This window comes from Puma concolor, chromosome A2, assembly GCF_028749965.1.
Source record: "Puma concolor isolate L17-30 chromosome A2, mPumCon1.1.hap2, whole genome shotgun sequence".
Classification (NCBI taxonomy): Eukaryota; Metazoa; Chordata; class Mammalia; order Carnivora; family Felidae; genus Puma; species Puma concolor.
The window spans coordinates 5,448,201-5,471,405 of NC_141668.1; the positions used below are offsets into that span (position 1 = coordinate 5,448,201).

The 23,205-nt window shown below is 44.1% G+C and overlaps 1 protein-coding gene across 8 annotated transcripts in view; it reads right to left on the minus strand.

Moving 5' to 3' along the window:
- GALNTL5 (polypeptide N-acetylgalactosaminyltransferase like 5) overlaps positions 1 to 23,205 on the minus strand; it is a 56,832-nt gene that overhangs the window by 20,291 nt on the left and 13,336 nt on the right. For 7 of the 8 annotated variants that reach the window (XR_015243812.1, XM_086685838.1, XM_025929870.2 and 4 more), the window contains 3 exons: positions 17,173 to 17,339; positions 15,394 to 15,516; positions 1,173 to 1,422 (listed from right to left, as the gene is read on the minus strand). Coding sequence is in view for 7 of the 8 variants with exons in the window: in XM_086685838.1 (XP_086541964.1) it covers positions 1,173 to 1,422; positions 15,394 to 15,516; positions 17,173 to 17,339 (540 nt within the window). In the remaining variant the exon portion in view is untranslated. The remainder of the gene's footprint in view (positions 1 to 1,172; positions 1,423 to 15,393; positions 15,517 to 17,172; positions 17,340 to 23,205) is intronic. The other variant, XM_086685823.1, reaches the window with a different exon arrangement.

Below are 23,205 nucleotides of genomic sequence, written 5' to 3' on the forward strand. Positions count from 1 at the left end.
AGCAGAGCAGGAAAAAGTTAGGAACACCCCAGGCTGTGGCCAAAGAGACGATATCCGGTAATTTAGAAGAGAAAGGTACAGGATATGGCTGTAGGAATAATAGTAGCTAACAGGTATGAAATAGCTAATATATATGTAGTACTTATTATGATGGACAGATACTGCTCTAAGCTTTGATATACACTGAGTCATTTAATTCTCCAACAACCCTGTAACATATTATCATTATCCAGACTTTACACATAAAGAAATAAGGTGCAAAGAGGTTAAGCAACTTGCATAAGGTCAACAGCTCTAGTTAAATTAGAGACAAAGATCAAGGACTTGCTAAGCTATAGTGTTAGAAAATTGACTCATGTGGTTTGTGAAACAGAGAGGCTAGTAGTAAAAGAAGAGAAGGAGCCTGGCGTCAGAGTTTTCGGGAAATGTGGGGAGTGACCTGGAGGAAGTCTCCAGCAATAGCCTCACAGATGCAGTTAAAAGTCCCAACATCAAATTGTTCTCACATGTAGAAATACATTTTCCCAGACCAATAATCAAGGAAAATCATATTCATCTGTATAAAATTACTGACAAAAGCACTGAGATAAATATTTTATATATGAATTTAGCAAAGACATCAACTTTTGCTGAGCTATCCACAGCACTAGCATTTGGTTCATTGACCACATACAACTTGCTCCTGAGAACCATGGCCACCTTCTAAAGACGGACACCTGAAACCAGAGGGACACTATCCATGGCGGTGTTTTCTTTCTCTCTCTCTCTTTCTTTCTCTTTCTTTCTTTCTTTCTTTCTTTTCTTTCTTTATTTCTTTCTTTTTCTTTCCTTCCTTCCTTCCTTCCTTCCTTTTAAGTAGGCTCCACGCCCAACATGGGGCTCAAGCTCACCACCTGTGATCAAGAGTCACATGCTCTACTGACCGAGCCAGCGAGGTGCCCCCATGGCAGTGTTCCTAACCACGGTGAGATGCTCATTTCCAATCAGAGAAACTGAAAATCTACCAAATTCTATTATTATAGATTTTTAGAGACAACATAAATGACAAAATATTTCTCTTCATTAAGCCCAAGAGATGGAAAAAATAATCTCTGAAAGCTTCTCCCGCCCCGCCCCCCCAACCAGGTCTCAATACATATATGATATTTCCCCGTCACCTGAAGGAATCTCACCGAATGGGTAGAGTGGGTCCTTCTGGTCCATCCATCTCATAAGAGAAGACATTATCCCATTTAAATTGTAGGTGCCAGTTGAAAGCACCCCTTACAACAGGAGAGGGCCAGTATTCTAGGGTCACAGAATCAATGACATCTATCAGAGGACACACCACCATTTTGGGGTCCTTGGCAATGGCATGCAGCAGGGGCTCCAGCCACACTTTATTCACCTCGCAGTGGCTATCCAGGAACACCAGAACATCCCCTGGGGAGGCAAGAATAGGCTAGTGTTAGTGCATATGGACGAAACATCCGACGACCCAGATCGAAGTTCAATGCAAAGAGTACCTGTTGAGCGTTTACTATGTGTTTGGCTTTTATGGTGCATTCCGTTTCACTGGCGGTGGGTTGGGACTAGAAACTCATACTTTATTTTGTGCAAAAATGTGGGCCATGATGTGTCATAGAAGTTCAGAAGAAGTTGGTGAACTGTGGGTTAGAGAGTCGTTTGAAGATTCTAAAGAAGCAGGTGGGGGGCGCCTGGGTGGCTCAGTTGGTCAAGTGAACGGCTCTTGGTTTCGGCTCAGGTCACGATCTCACAGTTTATGAGTTCAAGCCCCGCATCAGGCTCTGCGCTGACGGCTTGGAACCTGCTTGGGATTCTCTCTCTCTCTCTCTCTCTCTCCCTCCCTCCCTCCTTCCCACTCTCTCTGCCCCTCCCCTGCTCACACACACACACACACACACACACAGTCTCTCTCTCAATATAAATGAAACTTATAAAAAAGGTTTTTCTCAAGCTGTCATCACAGAGCCCAACGTGGGGCTCGAACCCATGGACCATGAGATCATGACCTGAGCTGAAGTCAGACACTCAACCCACTGAGCCACCCAGGGGTCCCGATGCATAACCATTTTTGTTCTTGAGTTCAAGCTTTAATGAGTGTCTGCTTAGAGAACATGGAGAAAACTGGCATGGCCAAAGTAAAGAAAACATGTTGCTAAAGTACATTAGATGGGCTCAGATTGGAAGGGACCTCAAAATTCAGGTGCAGAATTCAGACTTTTTCTTGCAGCCAACATAAAATCATAGGAAGTTATGAGAAATAGCCCATGTTTGATGAGAAGAGTTAGTATTGTTCATATGGTAATAATCTCCAAATTGATCTATAGATTCATACAATCCTTATCAAAATCATACCTGGTTCTTTTTGCAGAAACTGATCCCAAAATTCGTGGAGAAAGGCAAGGACCCAAATCAGCTAAAACAATCTTGAAAAAAGAACAAAGCTGAAGGAGTTCTGGATTTCAAAACTTACTACAAAGCTATAATAATAAAACAATATGATACTGTCAGAAGGAAAGACATAAAGACCAAAGGATAGAATTGAGGTCATAGACATAAACCAAATATCTGTGGTCAACTGATTTTTGACAAGGGTGCCTAGACAATTCAATGGGGGAAAAAAAGTTTCTTCAATAAACAGCCCTGACCCAACTGGACACCCACATGAGAAAGAGTGAAGTTGGACCCCCTACCTCCTAGAAAACACAAAAATTAGGTCAAATCAATCACAGACCTAAAAAGGTCAGAGCTGAAACTATAAAACTTTTAGAAGAAAATATAGACATACATTTCTGACCTCAGGTTAGATGTGACACCAAAAATAGAAGTGACAAAACAAAAAATAAGTAAGATTTCATCAAAATCAAAACCCTTTGTGCTTAAACAGACACCATAAAAAAGTTGAAAAAAGTCCACAGAATGGGAGAAGTTGTTTGAAAATCACATATCTGATAAAGAACTTGCATCCAGAATATATGAGGAACCCTTCCAAGTCAATAACAAAATGACAACTTAATTAAAACATGGGCAAAGGATTTGAATACAGGCGCCTGGGTGGCTCTGTCGGTTAAGCATTCAACTCTTGATTTCAGCTCAGATCATGATCTCACAGTAGTGGGATCGAGTCCTGCATCGGGCTCTGTGCTGAACATGGAGCCTGCTTGAGATTCTCCCTCTCCTTCTCTCTCTTCCCCTTCCCACCTCAAAAATAAAATAAAAGTCTTAAAAAAAAAAAAAAAAAGGATTCGAATAGACATTTCTCCAAAGAAGATGGACAGATGGCTGATAAACGTACGAAAAGGTACTCAACATCATTAACCATTAGGAAAATGCTAACTAAAATCACAGTGAGAGAATACTTCACATCCACTAGGATGGCTAAAATCAGAAAGGCAGAGGATAACAAGTGTGGATGCAATTGTGGAGGAATTAGAACCCTGTCCTTCGCTGATAGCAATGTAAAATGTTGCAATCTCTTTCAAAATTTACGTGGTCATTCCTCAAAAGTTACACATACACTTGCTATACAGCCCAACAATTCTACATCTAGGTACACACATACCCAAGAGAAAAGAAACAGGTTTATACAAAGTCTTGCGCATGAATGTTCATAGCAGCATTCTTCCTAAGAGTAAAAAAGTCATAACTTAGGGGCACTTGGGTGGCTCATTTGGTTAAGTGTCCAACTCTTGATTTCTGTTAAGGTCATGATCTCATGGTTTGTGGGTTTGAAGCCTGAGTCAGGCTCTGCACTGACAGCACAGAGCCTGCTTAGGATTCTCTCTCTCCCTCTCTCTCTCGTGCTCTTGAAGGAAGGAAGGAAGGAAGGAAGGAAGGAAGGAAGGAAGGAAGGAAAGAAAGAAAGAAAGAAAGAAAGAAAGAAAGAGAGAAAGAGAGAAAGAAAAAAAAAAGTCATAACTCAAATGTCCCACAATGGGTGAATGGATAAACAAAATGTGAGATATCCAGGGGCGCCTGGGTGGCTCAGTTGGTTAAGCATCCAACTCCTGATTTTGGCTCAGGTCATGATCTCATGGTTGTGGGATCGAACCCTGTGTTGGGTCCCTTGCTGAACATGGAGCCTGCTTAAGATTCTGTCTCCTTCTTGGGGGGCCTGGGTGGCTCAGTCAGTTGAGCATCCAACTTTGGCTCAGGTCATGATCTCATGGTTCATGGGTTCAAGCCCCACGTCAGGCTCTGTGCTGACAGCTCAGAGCCTGGAGCCCATTTCAGATTCTGTGTCTCCCTCTCTCTCTGCCCCTTCCCCACTCATGCTCTGTCTCTCTCTCAAAACTGAATAAACATAAACAAACAAAAATCTCACTCCTTCTCTCTGCCCCTCTCCCTCACTTACATTCTCTCTCTCTTTCTCAAAATAAATAAACATTTTTTTAAAGAGTCCCATTTTGGGGTACCTGGGTGGCTCAGTTGGTTAAGTGTCCGACTCTTGGTTTCAGCTCAGCTCATGATTTCACCGTTTTGTGAGTTCAAGCCCCATGATAGGCTCCGTGCTGACAGTGCGGAGCCTGCCTGGGATTCTCTCCTCTCTCTCTCTCTCTCTCTCTCTCTCTCTCTCTCTCTCTCTCTCTGCCCCTCCTCCACTCACGCTGTCTCTGTTTCTCTCAAAATAAATAAATAAACTTATAAAGAGTCCCATTTTGAACACATCTAATTTTTTCATACTATTGGAAGTACACACAGTGTTCAACACTTTGCATTTTTCACTTCAAATAGCTTCTATAATATTACCCAACAATAACATTTTCAAAGCATGTCTGCTAATTTGACAGGTGAAAAATTAACATCCAGTTCTCAAGAGGCCATCTACAAATGGCCAACAAGCACATGAAAAGATTCTCAACATCATTAGTCGTTAAGGAAATGCAAATTAAAACCATAGTGAGATACCAATTCATCTCTACTAGGATGACTGGAATTTAAAAAAAATTTTTTTTAACGTTTATTTATTTTTGAGAGACAAGAGACAGGGACATAGCATGAGCGGGGGAGGGGCAGAGAGAGAGGGAGACACAGAATCTGAAGTGGGCTCCAGGCTCTGAGCTGTCAACAAAGAGCCTGACGCAGGGCTCGAACCCACGGACTATGAGATCATGACCTGAGCTGAAGTCAGACACTTAACCAACTGAGCCACCCAGGCGTCCCTAGAATTTTTTTCAGATCTTTTTTTAACTTTTATTTATTTTTGAGAGACAGAGAGAGACAGAGCATGAGCGGGGGACGGGCAGAGAGAGAGGGAGACACAGAATCTGAAATGGGCTCCAGGCCCCGAGCTGTCAGCACAGAGCCTGACGCGGGGCTCGAACCCACAGACCACGAGATCATGACCTGAGCTGAAGTCAGAGGCTCTACCCTCTGAGCCACCCAGGCGTCCCTAGAATTTTTTTTTTTAAGACAGAAAATAACAAGTGTTGGCAAGGATGTGGAAAAATGGCAACTCTTCTCCCTGGCTGGTAGGAATGTAAATGGTACGGCTGCTGTAGAAACATTTAGCGCTTCCTCAAAAAGTAGACTTCCTGCGCGACCCAGTAATTCCACTCCTAAGTACACACTCAAAAGAATTCAACTACACGTATGACCGCGTTCCTAGAAGTACTCCTTACAACAGTGAAAAGGTAAAAACAGCCCAAATGTCCAGCCACAGATAAATGGAGAACCAAACTAAGGTATAGTTATCCGACAGAATATGATTCGGCCATAAAAAAGAATGAAGGGCAGATACATGCTACCTGTAGAAGAATCCCCAAAACGTTGTTGGATGAAAAAGCCAGACACAAAAGGTATGACTCTATTTACAGGAAGTATCCAGAATAAGTAAATCTAAAGACAGAAATCAGATTACTAATCTACCAGGGGCTGAGAGAAGGAAAAGTGGGGAGAACCTGCTGAATGGGGTTTTCTTTCGGGGGGTGACACAAATGTTTTGGGACAGGACAGAGAGTGTGCTTACGGATCACTATGAATGTCCTGAGTGCTGTTGAACTGTTCACTTCAACATGGTTAATATCACGTAATGCAAATCTCACAACGTTGAAAAAAATGACGTCTGCCAAAGAAGACCTACACATGGCCAACCGGTACGTGAGAAGGGGTTCAACATCTCTCATCATCAGGGAAACGCAAGTCCAACCCACAACGAGCCGTCGCTTCACCCCGGTTGGAATGACCGTTATTAAAAAAGACAGGAAACAAGTAGTGTTGGCGAGGATGCGGAGAAGAGGGCGTCCCTGTGCCCTGTTCGTGCGGATGTAAATGGGTGCGGCCACCGCAGAAGATAGTGCGGAGGCTCCTCAAAAAAATTACGGACAGAACTACCACGTGATCCAGCAATCCCACCTCTGGGCATGCATCACAAGAAAATGAAATCACTATCTTGAAGAGATATCCGCACCCCCGTGTTCATTGCAGCATATTTACGATGGCCAAGACATAGAAACACGCTAAGGTGTCCATCGGCGGACGAAAGGATGAAGAAGTTACAGTGTGTACATGATGGGGTGTTATTTTCATGCCAGCTATAAAAAAAGAAGAAGATCCTGCCACGGGTGACGTGGATGGACATCGAGGGCATTATGCTCAGTGAACTAAGTCAGAGAAAGACGAATACCGTATGATCTTCCTTATGTGTAAAGTCGAAAAAAGACCCTGAACTCTTAGAGTCAGAGAACAGATGGGTAGTTGCCAGAGGTAGGGGGTGAGTGACATAGGTGAAGGTGGTCAACACGTACAAATTTCCAGTTATAAGATAAATAAGTCCCCGGGACGTAAGGAACAGCATGGTGACTATCGTTAACAACGCTGTGTTGGTATTTGAAAACCGCTGAGAGAGTAAATCTTAAAAGTTCTTGCATCACAAGAAAAAAAATTGTAACTCCGCGAGGTAATGGACGTTAACTAGACCGGGTGGTGACCATTTCACAATATATACGTGTATCGAATCGTTAAGGGATATGCCTAACATGGTTTCGATGTCATGTGTCGATTATACCTCAATTAAAACAATAAAAAATCTTGTTAAAATTATAGCTAGTGAGGTTCAGCTCTTTTCAGGTGATTGGCGATCTGTAAACGAAATGCTTATATTCTTTGTCCATTCAGGTTTTGGAACCATAGATTGTTTCGTTTTTTAACGGCTTTGTAGATACATTTTACATACTGAGAATATTAACTGTTTTCCTGTGAACGTGGTACTAAGTCTCCTAGTCTCCAGCTATGTCACTGTCACAACCGTGTGACTGTTTGGGGAGTCAGCTCTGTCCTTTCCCTCAGGTTTAAGCTTCGAAATGTCTACTTTATTCATAGAACAGATGAGTACTGATTGAGGGTTTTTTTTTTTATTTTTTAAATTCTTATCACGATTTAATGGTTTGATTTTAAAAACTAAAATTAACGATAGAACTGGAACTTAAATTTGAGTTATGGTATGAGACGAAGATGAAAATTTTTCCCAAATTACTAATTGCCTCCCAAATAACTGCCCCATCATGGCAGCGACAACGGAAAGGGCTTCCTTCCCATGCTGACTTGTGGTGTCCTAGTTTTCAAATGCAGTGTACCCTTGGCACGGAAAGATTTAAATATTTTCAACTTTGGCAATTTTTTTATGGTTTTACTCAAAATTTTTAAAAATTTTGTTATTTATTTCTTTAAATTTACGTCCAAATTAGTTAGTATATCGCGCAACAATGATTTCAGGAGTAGATTCCTTAGTGCTGCTTACCCATTTAGCCCCTCCCCCCTAAACTTTGACAATGTTAATGACGCAGAAAGACAGCAAATGCAAAATAATTTGAAATCAGTCAATGTGCCGTACCGAGCTTCTCTTCGTTCTGAGTTAAACTGGGAAGCATGTGGGAATCAGCTACCGACACCTACATTCCAATGAACTTCACGGTTTTTACACTCATCACAAAGCATTTTATGGGGAAATTTACACGCCATAACGAGGGCGAAGGGGCATGGGGTGCCTCTTGGCTGAGTCCTACGCTCACAAGAATATTCCGTGGGGATCTTCAGCTTCTGTTGGTTCAGTTAAAGAAAGGAGAATACTCTTTAGTGCTTACAGAGATAGCCTGTTCAACTATCTGAATCCCATCTAATCCCAGATTGGTATCTTCCCAGATTAAGCCAATTTCTCCGCAGGGTCTAGAGTGAGTGAAGGGCGCGAGGTCAAATCCACCTGATAAGGACCTTGCCCAGCTCCCTCCCAGAGAATGTGTGTGGGCTGTACTGACGACCCCTGATAGCTCAATCCATCTTCCTGAGGAGAGGCTTGTTCTCTGCCCGCCGCCGGAAGATCCACACTTTCTCAGGGGCCCTGGGGGCCAGCTCTGTTTTCAGAAAACAACAAATGCCGTGTTGGCCTCACGAAGTCTCCTCCTCCTCCTTCATTTCCTTTTCTTTCCTGCCTGTCTTTAGTTTCTGCATTTTTTACATTTAAGCATAGCTCATTCAGGGCGCTTGGGGGCTCAGTTGGTTAAGCGTCCCACTCCCAGTTTCGGCTCAGGTCACGATCTCACAGTTTCGCGAGTTCGAGCCCCACATCGGGCTCCATGATGGCAGCATGGAGCCTGCTTGGGATTCTCGCTCTCTCTCTCTCTCTCTCTCTCCCTTGCTCTCTGCCCCTCTCCTGCTCACGCTGTCTCAGTCTCTCTCAAAATAAATAAATAAACTTGAAAACAATTTTAAACATAGCTCATTATACTTTATTTATCTTAAATAACTTTTTTTAAAAAATATTTAAGAATGTGGTATGCAAATTATGTTTTGGAGGGGTGGGGAATTTACAGAGAATATTTTTGTGCTTGAGTGAAATGATCAACTCTGGTAAAATATCTAAGCATGTTCACTTAATCCGCACTGTAAATCCGTTAAACATAGCCACTTAGCTCTTGTACCAAACAATTCAAGTGACAATCCTACTTGAATTTCTAATTTCTGTTTGTTTGCTACATTCCCATAGCCTGGAACTGTGATGCAATCTACCCCCGCGGAAATCGACTTCTTGGGTCTGAGTCCTGAGGTCTAGGGGCTGGAGAAAATCTCTGATCTTTCGGGAATTTAACCTCTTTCACTGGCAATGAGGCTCGTGCGTTCTAAAACCTCCCAAAGCCTTTTCACCATTGCTATTCTGTACTTTTATTACTTTGGCCCTGAATTTCTTCTAGTTTTTCTGTATGTATTTTGTTATCATTCTGGAGCATATAAATTCAAAATTTGTATTTTATGAATTTATTTGTACTAGTCAGTGTATGCTGAGCATTTTGTTTAACACTTACTGCTAGAGAAGGGAATGTTCCGAATTACCTCATTTAATCATGGCAACAACCACGTTAGATGCCACTGTCCCCACATCACGCGTTGGGAAGCCGAGACTCAGAGAAGTGACTTGCCCAGGCTGCCGTTGCTGACAATGAGCATGTGAAGATCTCGAAACCCAGGCTCTGGCTTGAAACCCAGTGTTCTTTGCATGGTCCTACGTGGCCTCCCTTTGCTGTTTGTGGCCAAGAACCAGCCACTGCCTTTGCAGAGCTCAGCTCTAGGGTCCCTCTCCCCAAAACCACACGACCCCTCTGCATCCATCTGTAAAACTTCCTAAGCAGCCTGAGCGGCTGCAATTCTAGAAGCAACAGAACTGCCAGAAAGTCAGATAATTACTGCACTCCAATTCCAGGCCAACTGCCTGCAGAGAGAGGTCTCCTTCTAGATATACTGGAGTTCTTTACCACCGAGTGGCTTACAGCAACATAAATGTATGATCCTATAGTTCTGTAGGTCATGTAGTCAACACAGGTCTTCCTGGGCTAAAATCAGGGTATCGGTGGAGCTAAGATCTTTCCTGGAGGCTCTAAGGGAGCATCATGTCTTTTCCAGCTTCTAGAAGCTGCCTGCATTCCTAGGTCCCTTCGTCCATCTTCAGGGCCAACCACAGAGGACGGAACTGTCCCGCACAGCTCTCTGACCCTCTCTGCCCACCGTCTGCAAGGTCCTCCCGTCGTAAGGGCTCCCAAGGTCAGAGTGAGCCCACCTGCATAGCCCGGGCTAATCGCCCATCTCAAGGCCCTTAAGTTTAACATTTTCATATTTTTTATTTCACAACTTTTAGTTGCAAGAAACGTGTATACCAAAAAAAAGAGATAAAATATAAATGTAGAACTTAATGATGTATCATAAAGCCAACACAAATATAACTACCCCTTCATCAAAACCTAGAACATAGCGTCCTACGATTTTGTTCCCCAGCTCCTACCACCTGATTCTACACGCTGATTTAACCAGGCGTGGGGGCACCTGGGTGGCTCAGTCGGTTGAGTGTCTGACTTCGGCTCAGGTCATGATCTCGCGGTTTGTGAGTTCGAGCCCCCATCGGGCTCTGTGCTGACAGCTCAGAGCCTGCCTCTGATTCTGTGTCTCCCTAGATCTCTGCTCCTCCCCTGTTCACGCCCTGTCTCTCTCTCTCTCTCAAAAATAAATAAACATCTAAAAAAAATTTTGTTTAACCAGGTGTTTATGGCAATAACTTCCTGGTCTTTTCTCCTTCAGTTTTTCATCAAATTACGCATCCATACACATTGTCTTTTAGTCTTGCTGATTTTCCAACTTTATTCTTTTGCATGTAGCTTCTTTTGCGCCCTCAAAACGATAGGTATTCATCCATGTAGTCATGTGTAGTGTAGGCCATTCACGGTTACTGAAGTATTCTGTTATTTGATTATCACTAGTCTGTCATTACCTGGTGAGTCGGGACCTATGTATACTCCATAACCAAGCAGTTCCACTCCTAGATCTGTGCTCTGTGGAAACGCTGCCCATATCTACCAAGAGACGGGCGTTCGAGTACTTGTATATTTGGGGAGAGCCCCAAACGGAAATCACCAGAATGGGATTCAGCAGTAGAATGGAAAAATAATGTAGCATCATCAAATAATAGAGTCCCTCGAGGCGTTTACTTCTGACCACACGTGCCACAAAAGGTACCATGCTAGCGGACCCTGGGGGGATTAGGACAACCTCCTTGCGGGACGGCGTTATTCTGTCCACCACGCCAGACAACCAAAGTCTCTCCTTCCTTGTGAATGTCCAGCACCGATGCCAGCTCTCGACGCCATGCTAGACTTTAAACCTTCGCTTTGAGGATGTCAGTTGAAATCAACACCTCATCTCTGCCTTCTTGGCTGCTTCTTGACCGTCCAAGCCAATTCAGTGAGAGATCCTGTCCCGTGTTCTCACCCCCGCGGCTGCCCTGTATTTGTGCCCTGAAACCTTTCCTTCCACTGCGGACCACCCTCTGACCTTTGCCAAGGGTCCCTCATTCAGAGTAAATTTCTCTACGCTAATTTTTCCCCCCACAAAATTCTCCTACAGCCTTCTTGCCTCACGTACACCCTGACCCTGTCTAGAAGATGTTGCCTCCCCCACGGACGTTCCAGATAGGAAGCTCATCCTTCTCGCCAACGGCAGGGATTCTTGGGTCCCAGACAACACTGGCATTTCCTACCTACCCACGGCTGCCCCGAGCCGCACCGACCCTGCTCCCACGCAGACTCAAATCTCCTTCCCTTTGGATTCATGCCATGTGACGATGGCTCTCTCCTCCTTGTCTGCAAAACCCCTGCCTTCCGATTCTCCCGACGGAGGTCTCTCCCCAGTCCCAGCCATTTCTCCTTCATTTCTTTGGGGGGGGGGGCAACAGAGAATCCACAGCAGCTCTGTCTCCACGCCTAGTTTACGGATGACTCGTGTCATCCTGTGGGCAGTACCACCAACCTAGACAAGCTGAGAGGTAGCGACAATCCTAGAGTGCTACGTTCATGAAGAAGAATCAGAGTAAGGATGATGGAGAGAGATAGGGGTTTGCTGTTTTATGCGGGTTGCTTTGGGAAGGCCTCTGATAGAGTAGCCTTTGAACAGAGAACTGAACAAAGTCACGTAGCAGGACACGCGGAAACATGACGAGAATCCCAGGGGGACGATACCATGTGCCGGGGCTCTGAGACAGGAGTACGACTGGGGTGTCTGAGGAGAGTAAGAAGGCCAGTGCATCCGGGGTAGGGCGAGGGGAGAGGGGTAAGAGGCTGAGTCTGAGTGACAGCCGGGGAACGGATCTGTAGGCCTCCGCCAGGGACGCGGTCACTTCGTGGTAAACGCAAACACTAACTCCTCTGGAAGAGAACAGTGCTACCCACGCGCACACACGTTAACATCACGTGAAAACACACATCCGTGTTCGGCGGGTCTCATTTATCTCACGAGAGTTGATACAATGAAGAAAACAAGAATAAACGTGCATGGGTAGCACATAGCAGGGGCTGGACGAATCCTGGACTGGACGAGTGAATACACGAATGAATTAATGAGGGGCCCCGAGCGGCTGCCTCACCTGCCCACACCACAGGACCCCAGAGCTTCAAACCTGGGAGCAAGCCCACGTCACCGGTGGGGGCGACAGGCAAATACAGGTAGATGGGCAGACAACAAGCACGGACCAAGTTGTGAGGAGAAACAGATAGACGCATCCATAGGCACCGGTGAAGATTTTCATACAAGTCTATCAGAAATGTACGGATTGAGCCCAGTTAGATGGATCGGAATATAGAGTATTAGAAAAACAAAATTAGACACATGTGGAACCTACGGCCACAAAGGTAAAATTTATTCTTTGGAAATCCACATAGATATTTTGAAAAATTGACCCAGCTTTAAGACACAAAGGAAATCTCAACAGAACAACAGGCCACAAATTCCACCCACAGTATGAATTAAGCTTTCACAATACGAATTACTCAACAATTAAAAGACACTTTAAAACATCTGTTATGTTTCAGAACTTTAAAACTCACTCCTTAAAAAAAAATACCTGGATTAGGGGCACTTGGGTGGCTCAGTCGGTTAAGCGTTGGACTCTTGATTTCGGCTCAGGTCATGATCTCATGGTTCGTGAGTTTGAGCCCTACATCGGGCAGAGCCTGCTTGGGATTCTCTCTCTCTCTCTCTCTCTCTCTCTCTCTCTTTCTCTCTCTCTCTCTCTCTCTCAAAATAAATAAATAAACTTAAAAAAAAAATACCTGGATGAAAGAGGAAACCAAAAAAGATACCAGTGCCTTGACAGCTTATAGGACAATTTTACGGAATTTTCCAAACACAAATCATCTGTTTTACATAGATATTCAGAAAAAATGATAAGAGGCGGGGCAAGAAACATACAATTCATTCTATAAGTCTAGTAAAGCAAAATATAAGAAAACAGTTCAAAAAAAGAGAAGTATAAGCTGATCTTACTTTTTTTTTTAAAATGTTTTATTCATTTTTGAGACAGAGAAAGAGCATGAGCAGGGGAGGGGCAGAGAGAGGGAGACCCAGAATCCGAAGCAGCCTCCAGACCCCGAGCTGTCAGCACAGGGCCTGACGCGGGGCTCAAACCCACAAACTGCGAGATCATGACCTGAGCCGAAGTCGCACACTCAACCCACTGAGCCACCCAGGCGCCCCGATCTTACTTTTAGACATAGAAGTAATGTGTGTGTGTGTGTGTGTGTGTGTGTGTGTGTGTGTGTGTGTGTAGGGGAAGGGATGGCAGGGAAAGAGAGTATGTGTGTGAGTGGAGAGGGTATTGTAAGATATCAGCATCTCGTGGATTTTTATATAAGTGTTCTATGGGTTTGAAACTTTTCTAAATAAAAAATTAACAAGACTTTCTCCTTAACAAAACAAAACAACCCCATCCCAAACTCTCTGGTAGTATTGTGTGTTGAATTGTGTCCCCCAAAGATATATTCAAGTCCTAACCCCCAAGACCTCAGAATGTGACTGTATTTGGAAATAGGATTGTCGTAGACGGGATTTGTTAGGACGAGGTCCTGCTAGAGGAGGCGGGCCCTTAATCTGAGGGGGATTTGGACACAGACAGACACAGAGAGGAGGTCATGTGACCACAGAGACTGGATGTAGCGATGCCCTTCAAGACAGCCTGCAGGGAGGGGCCGTTTGACAGCTTCCCAATCTTTGGGATCTGCTCAGTATTCACCCCAAGGCCACGGCCTCCCGGGGACTCCAGCCAAGGACGAAGCACACATGCGTATTGGGGGCAGAGGCAGAGCGGGGCCGTTTGGGCCTCGAGGCAGGACTGAGCTCTGGGACTCCCCACCAGCCCCGCTGACCTACTGACAGCCACACGGCCCAGACCTCCTTCCTTCCCTCTCCCCCATGGCGGGTTTCAGGCCAGAAGCTTTTGGTGCACACTCTCCCTCTCTCCATGCTGACACTCTCTCTCTTCTCATTTCGTCTTGGCCTTTGGTCCCCACTTGACTTCAGGGTTTCCCTGTGGGACAGGTAGCTGCACCAGGGCCCCACCGTTTCTAGAAAGTCTTGCTCTAGAAAGTCTGCATGTGGAGCTCCAGGTCAGAGTCTGTATCTGGGGGAATTCATCCTGTAACAGGATCTAACCTCATAGCTCCTGCAAAAACACACCTTCCATTTGAAATAACAAAGCAGGGGCGCCTGGGTGGCTCACTGGGTTAAGCGTCCGACTTTGGCTCAGGTCGTGGTCTCGCAGTTCGTCGGTTCGAGCCCTGCGTCGGGCTCTGTGCTGACAGCTCAGAGCCCGGAGCCTGCTTCAGAGTCTGTGTCTCCCTCTCTCTCTGCCCCTAACCCACTCGCATTCTGTCTCTGTCTCCCTCAAAAATAAACATTAAAAAAATAAAAAATAAAAAGGGGTGCCTGGGTGGCTCAGTTGGTTGGGCGTCTGACTTCGGCTCAGGTCATGGTCTCACAGTTTGTGAGTTCGAGCCCCACGTTGGGCTCTGTGCCGACAGCTCAGAGCCTAAAGCCTGCTTCAGATTCTATGTCTCCCTCTCTCTGCCCCCTCCCTGCTCATCGTGCTCTGTCTCTGTCTCTCAAAAGTGAATGAATATTAAAAAAAATTTTTTTTAACAAATAAATAAAGGGGCCCCTGGGTGGCTCAATCGGTTGAGCGTCCGACTTCGGCTCGGGTCATGATCTCGCGGTCTGTGAGTTCGAGCCTCGCGTCGGGCTCTGTGCTGACAGCTCAGAGCCTGGAGCCTGTTTCGGATTCTGTGTCTCCCTCTCTCTGACCCTCCCCCGTTCATGCTCTGTCTCTCTCTGTCTCGAAAATAAATAAACGTTAAAAAAAAACCAAATAAATAAAAAATAAAAATAAATGAAATAACAAATCGACATCTTAAAGCGGAATATGTACTTTCAGAGTCCAAAGACTCATATGGCTGAAATACACATCCACTCTTCTTCTTATGCCAGTGGAGACTTGGAGGGGCCCCACGAGAAACTATCTCTGCACGGGCAGGAGGGTCTCTGTGATACAGACACGGGGTCAAGTCCCAAATGGAAGGCTCATACCTGAAGCACGAGAGGCCCCTATCATCCGTGATCGGATCAGTCCCTCTCTCTTTTTGTTTCTTATTAATTTAATCTTTCCCCGAAAAATTTCCAGGTGGTGGTCTAGTTTTTCTTTCAAATCATCTGGAAAAAAAAAAAAATCCAACACTTGACAACATAGAAACTAGAACTACAGACAAGATAGCAATATATCACAATTTTGACGGATTGCTGAAAACCATGTTCTCCCACAGAAGTGCTAATGTTACAAATGTTATCCTATGTGAGGAAGGGAGAGACACGTGATTCAGCATTGAAATCAACCGTAAATATTCTTCTAGGTTCCTAGTGAAATACCTCTATTTTGATAAGTCACTGTTAAGAATTTAATAGAAAAAGCGTGAGTCTTGGCGCTTTGGAGCAATCTGACTTTCTCACTAACATGTCAGCTCTGGACATGCCTCTTACACGCTCTGGGCTCTGTGCTGACAGCTCGGAGCCTGGGGCCTGCTTCAGATTCTGTGTCTCCCTCTCTCTCTGCCCCTTCCCTGTTCATGCTCGGTCTCTCTGACTCTCAAAAATAAATAATAAACATAACAAAAAAATTTTAAGCCACAGTCTAGCAGAAGGTCTCCCGCCAACCCCCGTCCCTTGCTCAGGGCTTTGGGGACTTCTCGCTCAGCATGCGGCCAAATGTGCTGCCCGGTGCTACTGATGGGATAAGGACTCTGACCATCTCTACACATCCCCTCCTGTGCACAATAGTAGAAATAAAGAGTGGTTCTCGGAGAAATCACGTCATACATGGTAGTGCCTGGCCAACGTGTGAAATTCCTAAGCGTAGCTGACGTTGGCTTGAGTAATCTTCAGTTGGACAAAGTAGAGTCACTTCCCCACGGGTCAGACTCCTGGAACATGCTCTTTCGTAGCCCTGCCTGTTTGCCTCCCTACTCTCTCTCCTTTTTTGCTTTCCCAGACCACAGGGGGTCAGATTCACAGATTAGGTTAACTCTTCTGTAGGAAACCTATCCAATACTGATATATTGCTTCCAAGGGAAATGGACGCCTACAGGGACTTACAGACTCCAAGCTTTTCACTAGTCTGGGCCCTCTTGGTTTGCCTCAGGTTTATAATTAAGCTGCAAAACGGATAACGAATCAGATTTTGTATTCATATCACGACTCTTTGAAACCAACGAGCAGAGGAGAGCATGCTCTTGACTGCAGTTGGTCTGATGAGAATTCTTTCGTGAGAAGGACTTAGGTCCTGTCTCTTCCCTGCATTAAGCCTCTGATAGCACTCCATTTCTCCAGAGAAAATTCAACCAGAGTCCCTCATGAGCGGCGTTGCCTTTTGGTGGCTCTGGCTGTATGTCCACACTCTCTCCCAATGCTATACTCATATGTAAACTACAGGAAGTACAGAACTATCCCAAACTCAGGATGTTACCTCTGGGCCTTGAAAACGCTATTTCCTCTGCCTAAAACACTTTCTCCGTCCTCTCCATCTAGGTTACCTCCAACTCACCCCTCAGACATGGGTTTAGATGTCACCTCTTCCTGAACAGCCTCCATGACCCCTGAAGACCAGGTTGGTGCTTCTATATATACCTCATGGAAGCACTGATCGCCTGTGAGCCCAACACCGCGGGGCAGGGACCGGCTCTTACATCCCCACCGGTGAGCCAACGGCGCCTGCCTCCACACCCATCAAATGTAAAGTGAGTAATAAAAGAACCCAAGCGCCATCAGAGATCGCCTTCAGAGCACATGACATCGATGGATGGAGTTCTGTCTTACCAGAGTCGCTCATGTCGTCTACCAGAATAATTTCTTCAAGGAAGTGGCGTGGGGTGAGGTTTACGACACTGAACATGGTCCGGAACAAGGCGTTAAATTCCTCGTTGTGGAAGCAGATGACAACGCTGGCAGTAGGTAGGTTGGCTGGGTAATGTTTTTGAAAACACCTGCGAGGATAAATAAAGGGAAGAAAATGATTTGTGGTCTCACTGACGCAAAGCATTTACGGTTTTTCCTCTTTATTCCCGTAATGGATGATTACGATAATAAGGTGACTGTACATTTGAAAACACCAAAATTAAGGTACAAAAGCTTTTCTAACTTCTTATCTATTCTAATATTTTCTCTTAAAAAACTCTTTTTAACATTTATGTATTTATTTAACGTTTATTTATTTCTGCGAGACAGAGTGCAAGTGGGGGAGGGGCAGAGAGAGAGGGAGACACAGAACACGAAGCAGGCTCCAGGCTCTGAGCTGTCAGCACAGAGCCCGACATGGGGCTTGAACTCACAAACTTCGAGACCATGACCCGAGCCAAAGTCAGATGCCCAACCGACTGAGCCACCCAGGTGTCCCAATATTTATGTATTTATGAGAGAGAGACAGAGAGAGACAAGACAGAGGGAGACACAGAATCCGAAGCATCTCCAGGCTCCAAGCTGTCAGCATAGAGCCCCACGCAGGGCTCAAACTCACGAACTGCGAGATCATGACCTGAGCCAAAGGCAGACTCTCAACCGACTGAGCCACCCAAATGCCCCTAAGTCATCCCCCCCTTCTTCATGCCAGCAATAAGTGCTCTTCCCTGGACCATCTTAATTCAATTTGAATACAGTGTAAACGTGACTCATACGGGTATTTTGGTTTCTATTATTAAAGTGCATTAATACGCTGATTCACACTGAAAGGCACAAATCAACCACATTGCACTGTCTGCAAAGAAAATCTGGTGCCTCAGTTTGTTGCAACAAAGAAGTGCAGTGGATATAGCGTAATTGGATTTCTTCCAGGGATTTGACAAAAGCGTGTCATTATTTTCGTGCATAGGAGAGAAGAACAGAAGCTGAATTGTAATAATATTAGTTATTAGCTGTTGATTAGCGTTTGAATTGCTGCATCATGTGGTTGTATTTTGAAATATTTCGGTTGTAAATGGCAACCCCCCTGGTGCTAGTTTAAGCAAAAGAAAGGGGAGTACGTTGGAAGGGGACCCCCCATGCCCCACAGGACCTGGTGACAAGTGTACAGGCAAGAAGAATGACTGGAGCCAGAGGCTTGAAAGCCACTTGGACACTCTGTCCACTTCTGCTGTTGTCTTTCCAACTGGAAATAATAGTAACTATAACAAGACCAGCCTTCCTCATAGGTTGTGTGGGTTCAATGAGTTGCTATGTCAAATGCTCAGAACGGCACCTGGCAGACAGTAAGTATTACATCAAGCTCATTATAGGATTCTTATCCTCTGTCTGCAACCTGACTCGTTTGCACCTCTTTATTCCATGGGAGTGGGAATTGTGGCCAACATCAGCACCCAAGGAGAAACTGGTGAGACTTTCTCTCTGGCTCAAAATGCACAGTAAGGATTCATTGGCCCAGCGCAACTCAGGTGCCCGTTCCTGGGCTAACGGACTGTGGCCAGACAGGCAGTGGGTGAGAGAGAGTGGGGTGGGGGCTAATGGAAGGATAATACGAGGGATGTGATGGTCCAGGGGGAGCTCGTGCTACTTAGGCCCGTCTCTAACGTGACATTCAGTCCTGGGCATATCATTTGAAGAAAACTGTGGATAAATGGAAGATAGACCATGTGAGTGGAGGAGCCTGAGACTACGTCCCACCAGGACCCGTTAGGCCCCTGTGTGTATGAGTTTCTCCAAAATTAACTGATAAATGTTGCTGTGGTCTTTGCTGACTTAAACGTTTCTTACCTAAGCAGGCAGTTTTTCAGGGTAAAAGTAATTTGGACAAGACCTGAGTTTGGTCATCCTTGGTTAGCTGCTCTGTTCTTTGCTGGTCATATAGGTGACCAAGAGTCCGGTAGAAAGCAGGACTATTGTGCGTTGAATTGTGTCTCCCCCAAATTCATCTGTTGAAGTCCTCAGCCCCAGTTCCTCAGGATGTGCCCTTATTTGGAAATGGGGCTGTTGCAGAAGCAATGAGGAAGATGTCATTAAGGTGGACGTAAGTCCAATAAGACTGGCATCCTCGAAAAAAGGGAAAATTAGGGCACAGGGACAGACACAGAGTGCACTGGGTAGGGGGGAGATAGTTGGGTTACACCTTGTACACTAAGAAGAAAAGACTGTAGGACTGGGGGCGTGCCGACTGGCCCCTTTTGTGCTTTTTGATATTTGCCAGGTTTTCTGTAATTAAAATTTAAAAGAAAGCTACCCAAGTTATTAACTACAAAAGGATAAATAGTAATTTTGCAGTGCAGAAATCTGACACCTTCTGTTTTGGTCAAGTGATCAAAAGTATCTTCACCCCCAGTCACCTCATTAGTAATGGGACAAATGGACATCAAGTGCCTCCTAATATGATGCTCGAGGAGGACATAACATCACTTCTATGGGATTCCTACCAAAAAGCATGACCAGGATTTGATCACAAGGAAACATCAAACTCCAACTGAGGAACATTCTAGAAAAAAAACTGGTTAGCTCTCTTAAAAATGTTATAGTCATGAAAGATAAAGACTTGGGAACAGTTTCAGATGAAAGAAAACCAAGGGCATGGGAATGCCGCAAGTCATCCTGGGTTGGACATTTCCAGAAAAAGGACACTAGTGGGGCAGCTGTAAATATTTCAGTTGTGTCTGTAGAAGATATTAACATTTGGGGAATCTAAGAAAAGGCTATACAGGAATTATTTGAGAGATTTTTTTCAACCATTTTGTAGGTCTGAAATTATTTCCAAACTGAAAAGTGCAAAGACAAAAATTACATCAGAAGACCAAACAACATAAAAATGGTCTCTTCAAAGATCTGTATCAAATACTTCAATAGCTAGTGAAAATAATCATACGAACTTTAAGGCAAAGCTGAAATGGAAATCCCATTTAGTGAAATAACAAGATTAGTACAAGAATGGCTGAAAACCGAATTTCCTGTTAAAGAAGTTAATATTCTGAATACGAAAACTTCCAAGTTCACTTCTCTCTTTGGACAATCTCTCTCTCTAGGGGGTCTGGGTGGCTCGGTCGGTTGAGCGTCCGACTCTTGATTTCAGCTCAGGTCATGACTTCGTGGTTTGTGAGATCGAGCCCCGCATCAGGCTCTGGGCTGACAGTGTAGCATCTGCTTGGGATTCTCTCTCTCTCCCTCTCTCTCTGCCCCTCCCCTGCTCTCTCTCTGTCAAAGTAAATAAGTAAACATTAAAAAATTAAAAAGAAAGAAAAAGAAATATCCCTTTGTCTAAATGTCCTCATTGGTAATTTAGTAAAAATATCTTGGGGGAGATGCAATTCTTATAAATACCTAAGATACATTTGATGCAAATGGGGAAGGTATTCTCAACTCCAGAATTTTGAAACTATCTACTCCAAGTCCCCAAATCAGGAACCTATATTACAAGACTGCTAATATGCCAAAATTAAAATCTGGTTAGTAACTGTTTATTTAAAAACTTAAAACATATTCATGTTTAGACTTGTACACTGAAAGCTAGAAGACATTAATAAAAGAAATTAAAGAAGACACAAATAAGTGGAAGGGTGTTTTGCGCTCAGGGGTTAAAAGAATTTGACACTGATGGGGGCCTGGGTGGCTCAGTCGGTTAAGCACCCGACTTCGGCTCAGGTCACGATCTCACAGTTCGTGAGGTTAAGCCCCACGTCAGGCTCTGTGCTGACAGCTCAGAGCCTGGAGCTTGCTTTGGACTCTGTGTCTCCCTCTCTCTGTGCCCCTCCCCCATTGTGCTCTGTCTCTTTCTGTCTCTCAGAAATAAGTAAACATTAAAAAAATTAAAAAAAAAAAAAGAATTTGACACCATGAAGATGTCCTTATACCAAAGAAATCTACAGATTCAATGCAATCCATATCACAATTCCAATGGCATTTTTCATAGAAATAAAATAAAGAATCCTCAAATTCATATAAACTACAGAAGACGCTGAAGAGGCAAAACAATTTGGAGAAACAAGAACACAGCTGGAGGCATCACATGCTCTGACTTCAAACTCTGTTGCAAAGCTGTAGTAATGAAAACAGTTTGGCATTGGCATAAAAAGAGACTCATGGATCAATGGAACAGAGTAGAGTGCTCAGAAAGAAAATAAAATCATCCATTTATGATTAATCAATTAAGAAAAAAAGCCAAGAATACACAACGGGGAAAGGACAGACTTTTCAATGTTGCTAGCCACATGCAAAAGAATGAAACTGGACCACTCTCTTAACACCATACACAAAAAATTAACTTGAAATAGATTAAAGACTTGAAGGTAAGACCCAAAGCCATAAAGGTCCTAGAAGGAGACAGAGGTAGTAGTAAGTTTCTTGACATCAATCTTGGGGATGATGTTTTGGATCTGGCTCCAAAAACAAAGACAACAAAAGTATAAACCTGTACTGAATGGGAGAAAATCATACACGCGATAAGGGATTAACATCTAAAATATACAAAGAATTCGTAAAACTCGATACCAAACAAACAATTCAATTAAAAAATGGGCAGGAAATCTGGGGTGCCTGGGTGGCTCAGTTGGTTGAGTGACCGACTTCGGCTCAGGTCATGATCTCACCGTTCGTTAGTCGGAGCCCTGCATCAGGCTCTGTGCTGACGGCTCAGAGCCTGTAGCCTGCTTCGGATTCTGTGTCTCCCTCCCTCTGCCCCTCCCCTGCTCACGCACTGTTCCTCTGTCTGTCTCTCAAAGAATAAATAATCAATAACAAAATTTTTTTTAAAAATGGGCAGAAAAATCTGAATAGCTATTTTTCCAAAGGCATACGATGGCCAACAGGTACATGAAAAAGTACTCAGTGTCACTAATAATCAGGAAATGCAAATCAAAACCACAACGAGATATCATCTCGCACCTGTCAGAATGGCTATTCTCAAAAAGACAAGAAATAACAAGTGTTGAAGAGGATGTGGAGAAGAGCCAACCCTGATGCACTGTTGGTGGGAATGGAAATTGGTGTGGCCAAAATGGAAAACAGCATGGAAGTTCCTCAAAAAATTCAAAAGAAAGCTAACATATGATCCAACAATTTCACTGGCAGGTATTTACCTGCAGAAAATGAAAGCGCTAACTCATAAAGACATACGCACCCCAAGTTCACTGCAGCATCATTTACAATAGCTGAGACACAGAAACAACCTAACCGTCCATCAGTGGTTGAATGGATCAAGAATGCAGTGTCATATACACAATGGAATGTTATTCAACATAAAAAAAGAATGGAATCTTGTCATTTGCAAGAACATGGATGGACCTTGAGGGCATTACACTAAATGTAATAAGTCAGAGAGAGATAAATACCATATGATCTCACTTATATGTGGAATCTAAAAAACAACCAACCAACCAAACATCCCCAACCCAAGCTTATAAATACAGAGAACAAACTGGTGGTTGCCAGAGGAAGGGGATGGACAAAACAAAGCTCCATTATAAAATAAATGCATCGTGGGGCGCCTGGGTGGCTCAGTCGGTTAAGCATCCGACTTCAGCTCAGGTCACGATCGGTCGGGCTCTGTGCTGACAGCTCAGAGCCTGGAGCCTGCTTCCCATTCTGTGTCTCCCTCTCTCTCTGACCCTCCCCCGTCCATGCTCTGTCTCTCTCTGTCTCACAAATAAATAAACGTTTAAAAAAATTTTTTTTAATAGAATAAAATAAAATAAATGCATCTTGGGGATATAATGTCTATATGGTAACTATAGTTAATAATACTATGCTGCATATTTGAAAGTAGCAGAGAGAATAGATCTTAAAATTCCTCATCACACATGCAAATATTTTTGGTAGGTATGTATGGTGGCCAATGTTAACTAGCCTTATTGTGGTGACTATTTTGCAATATATGTAAATATC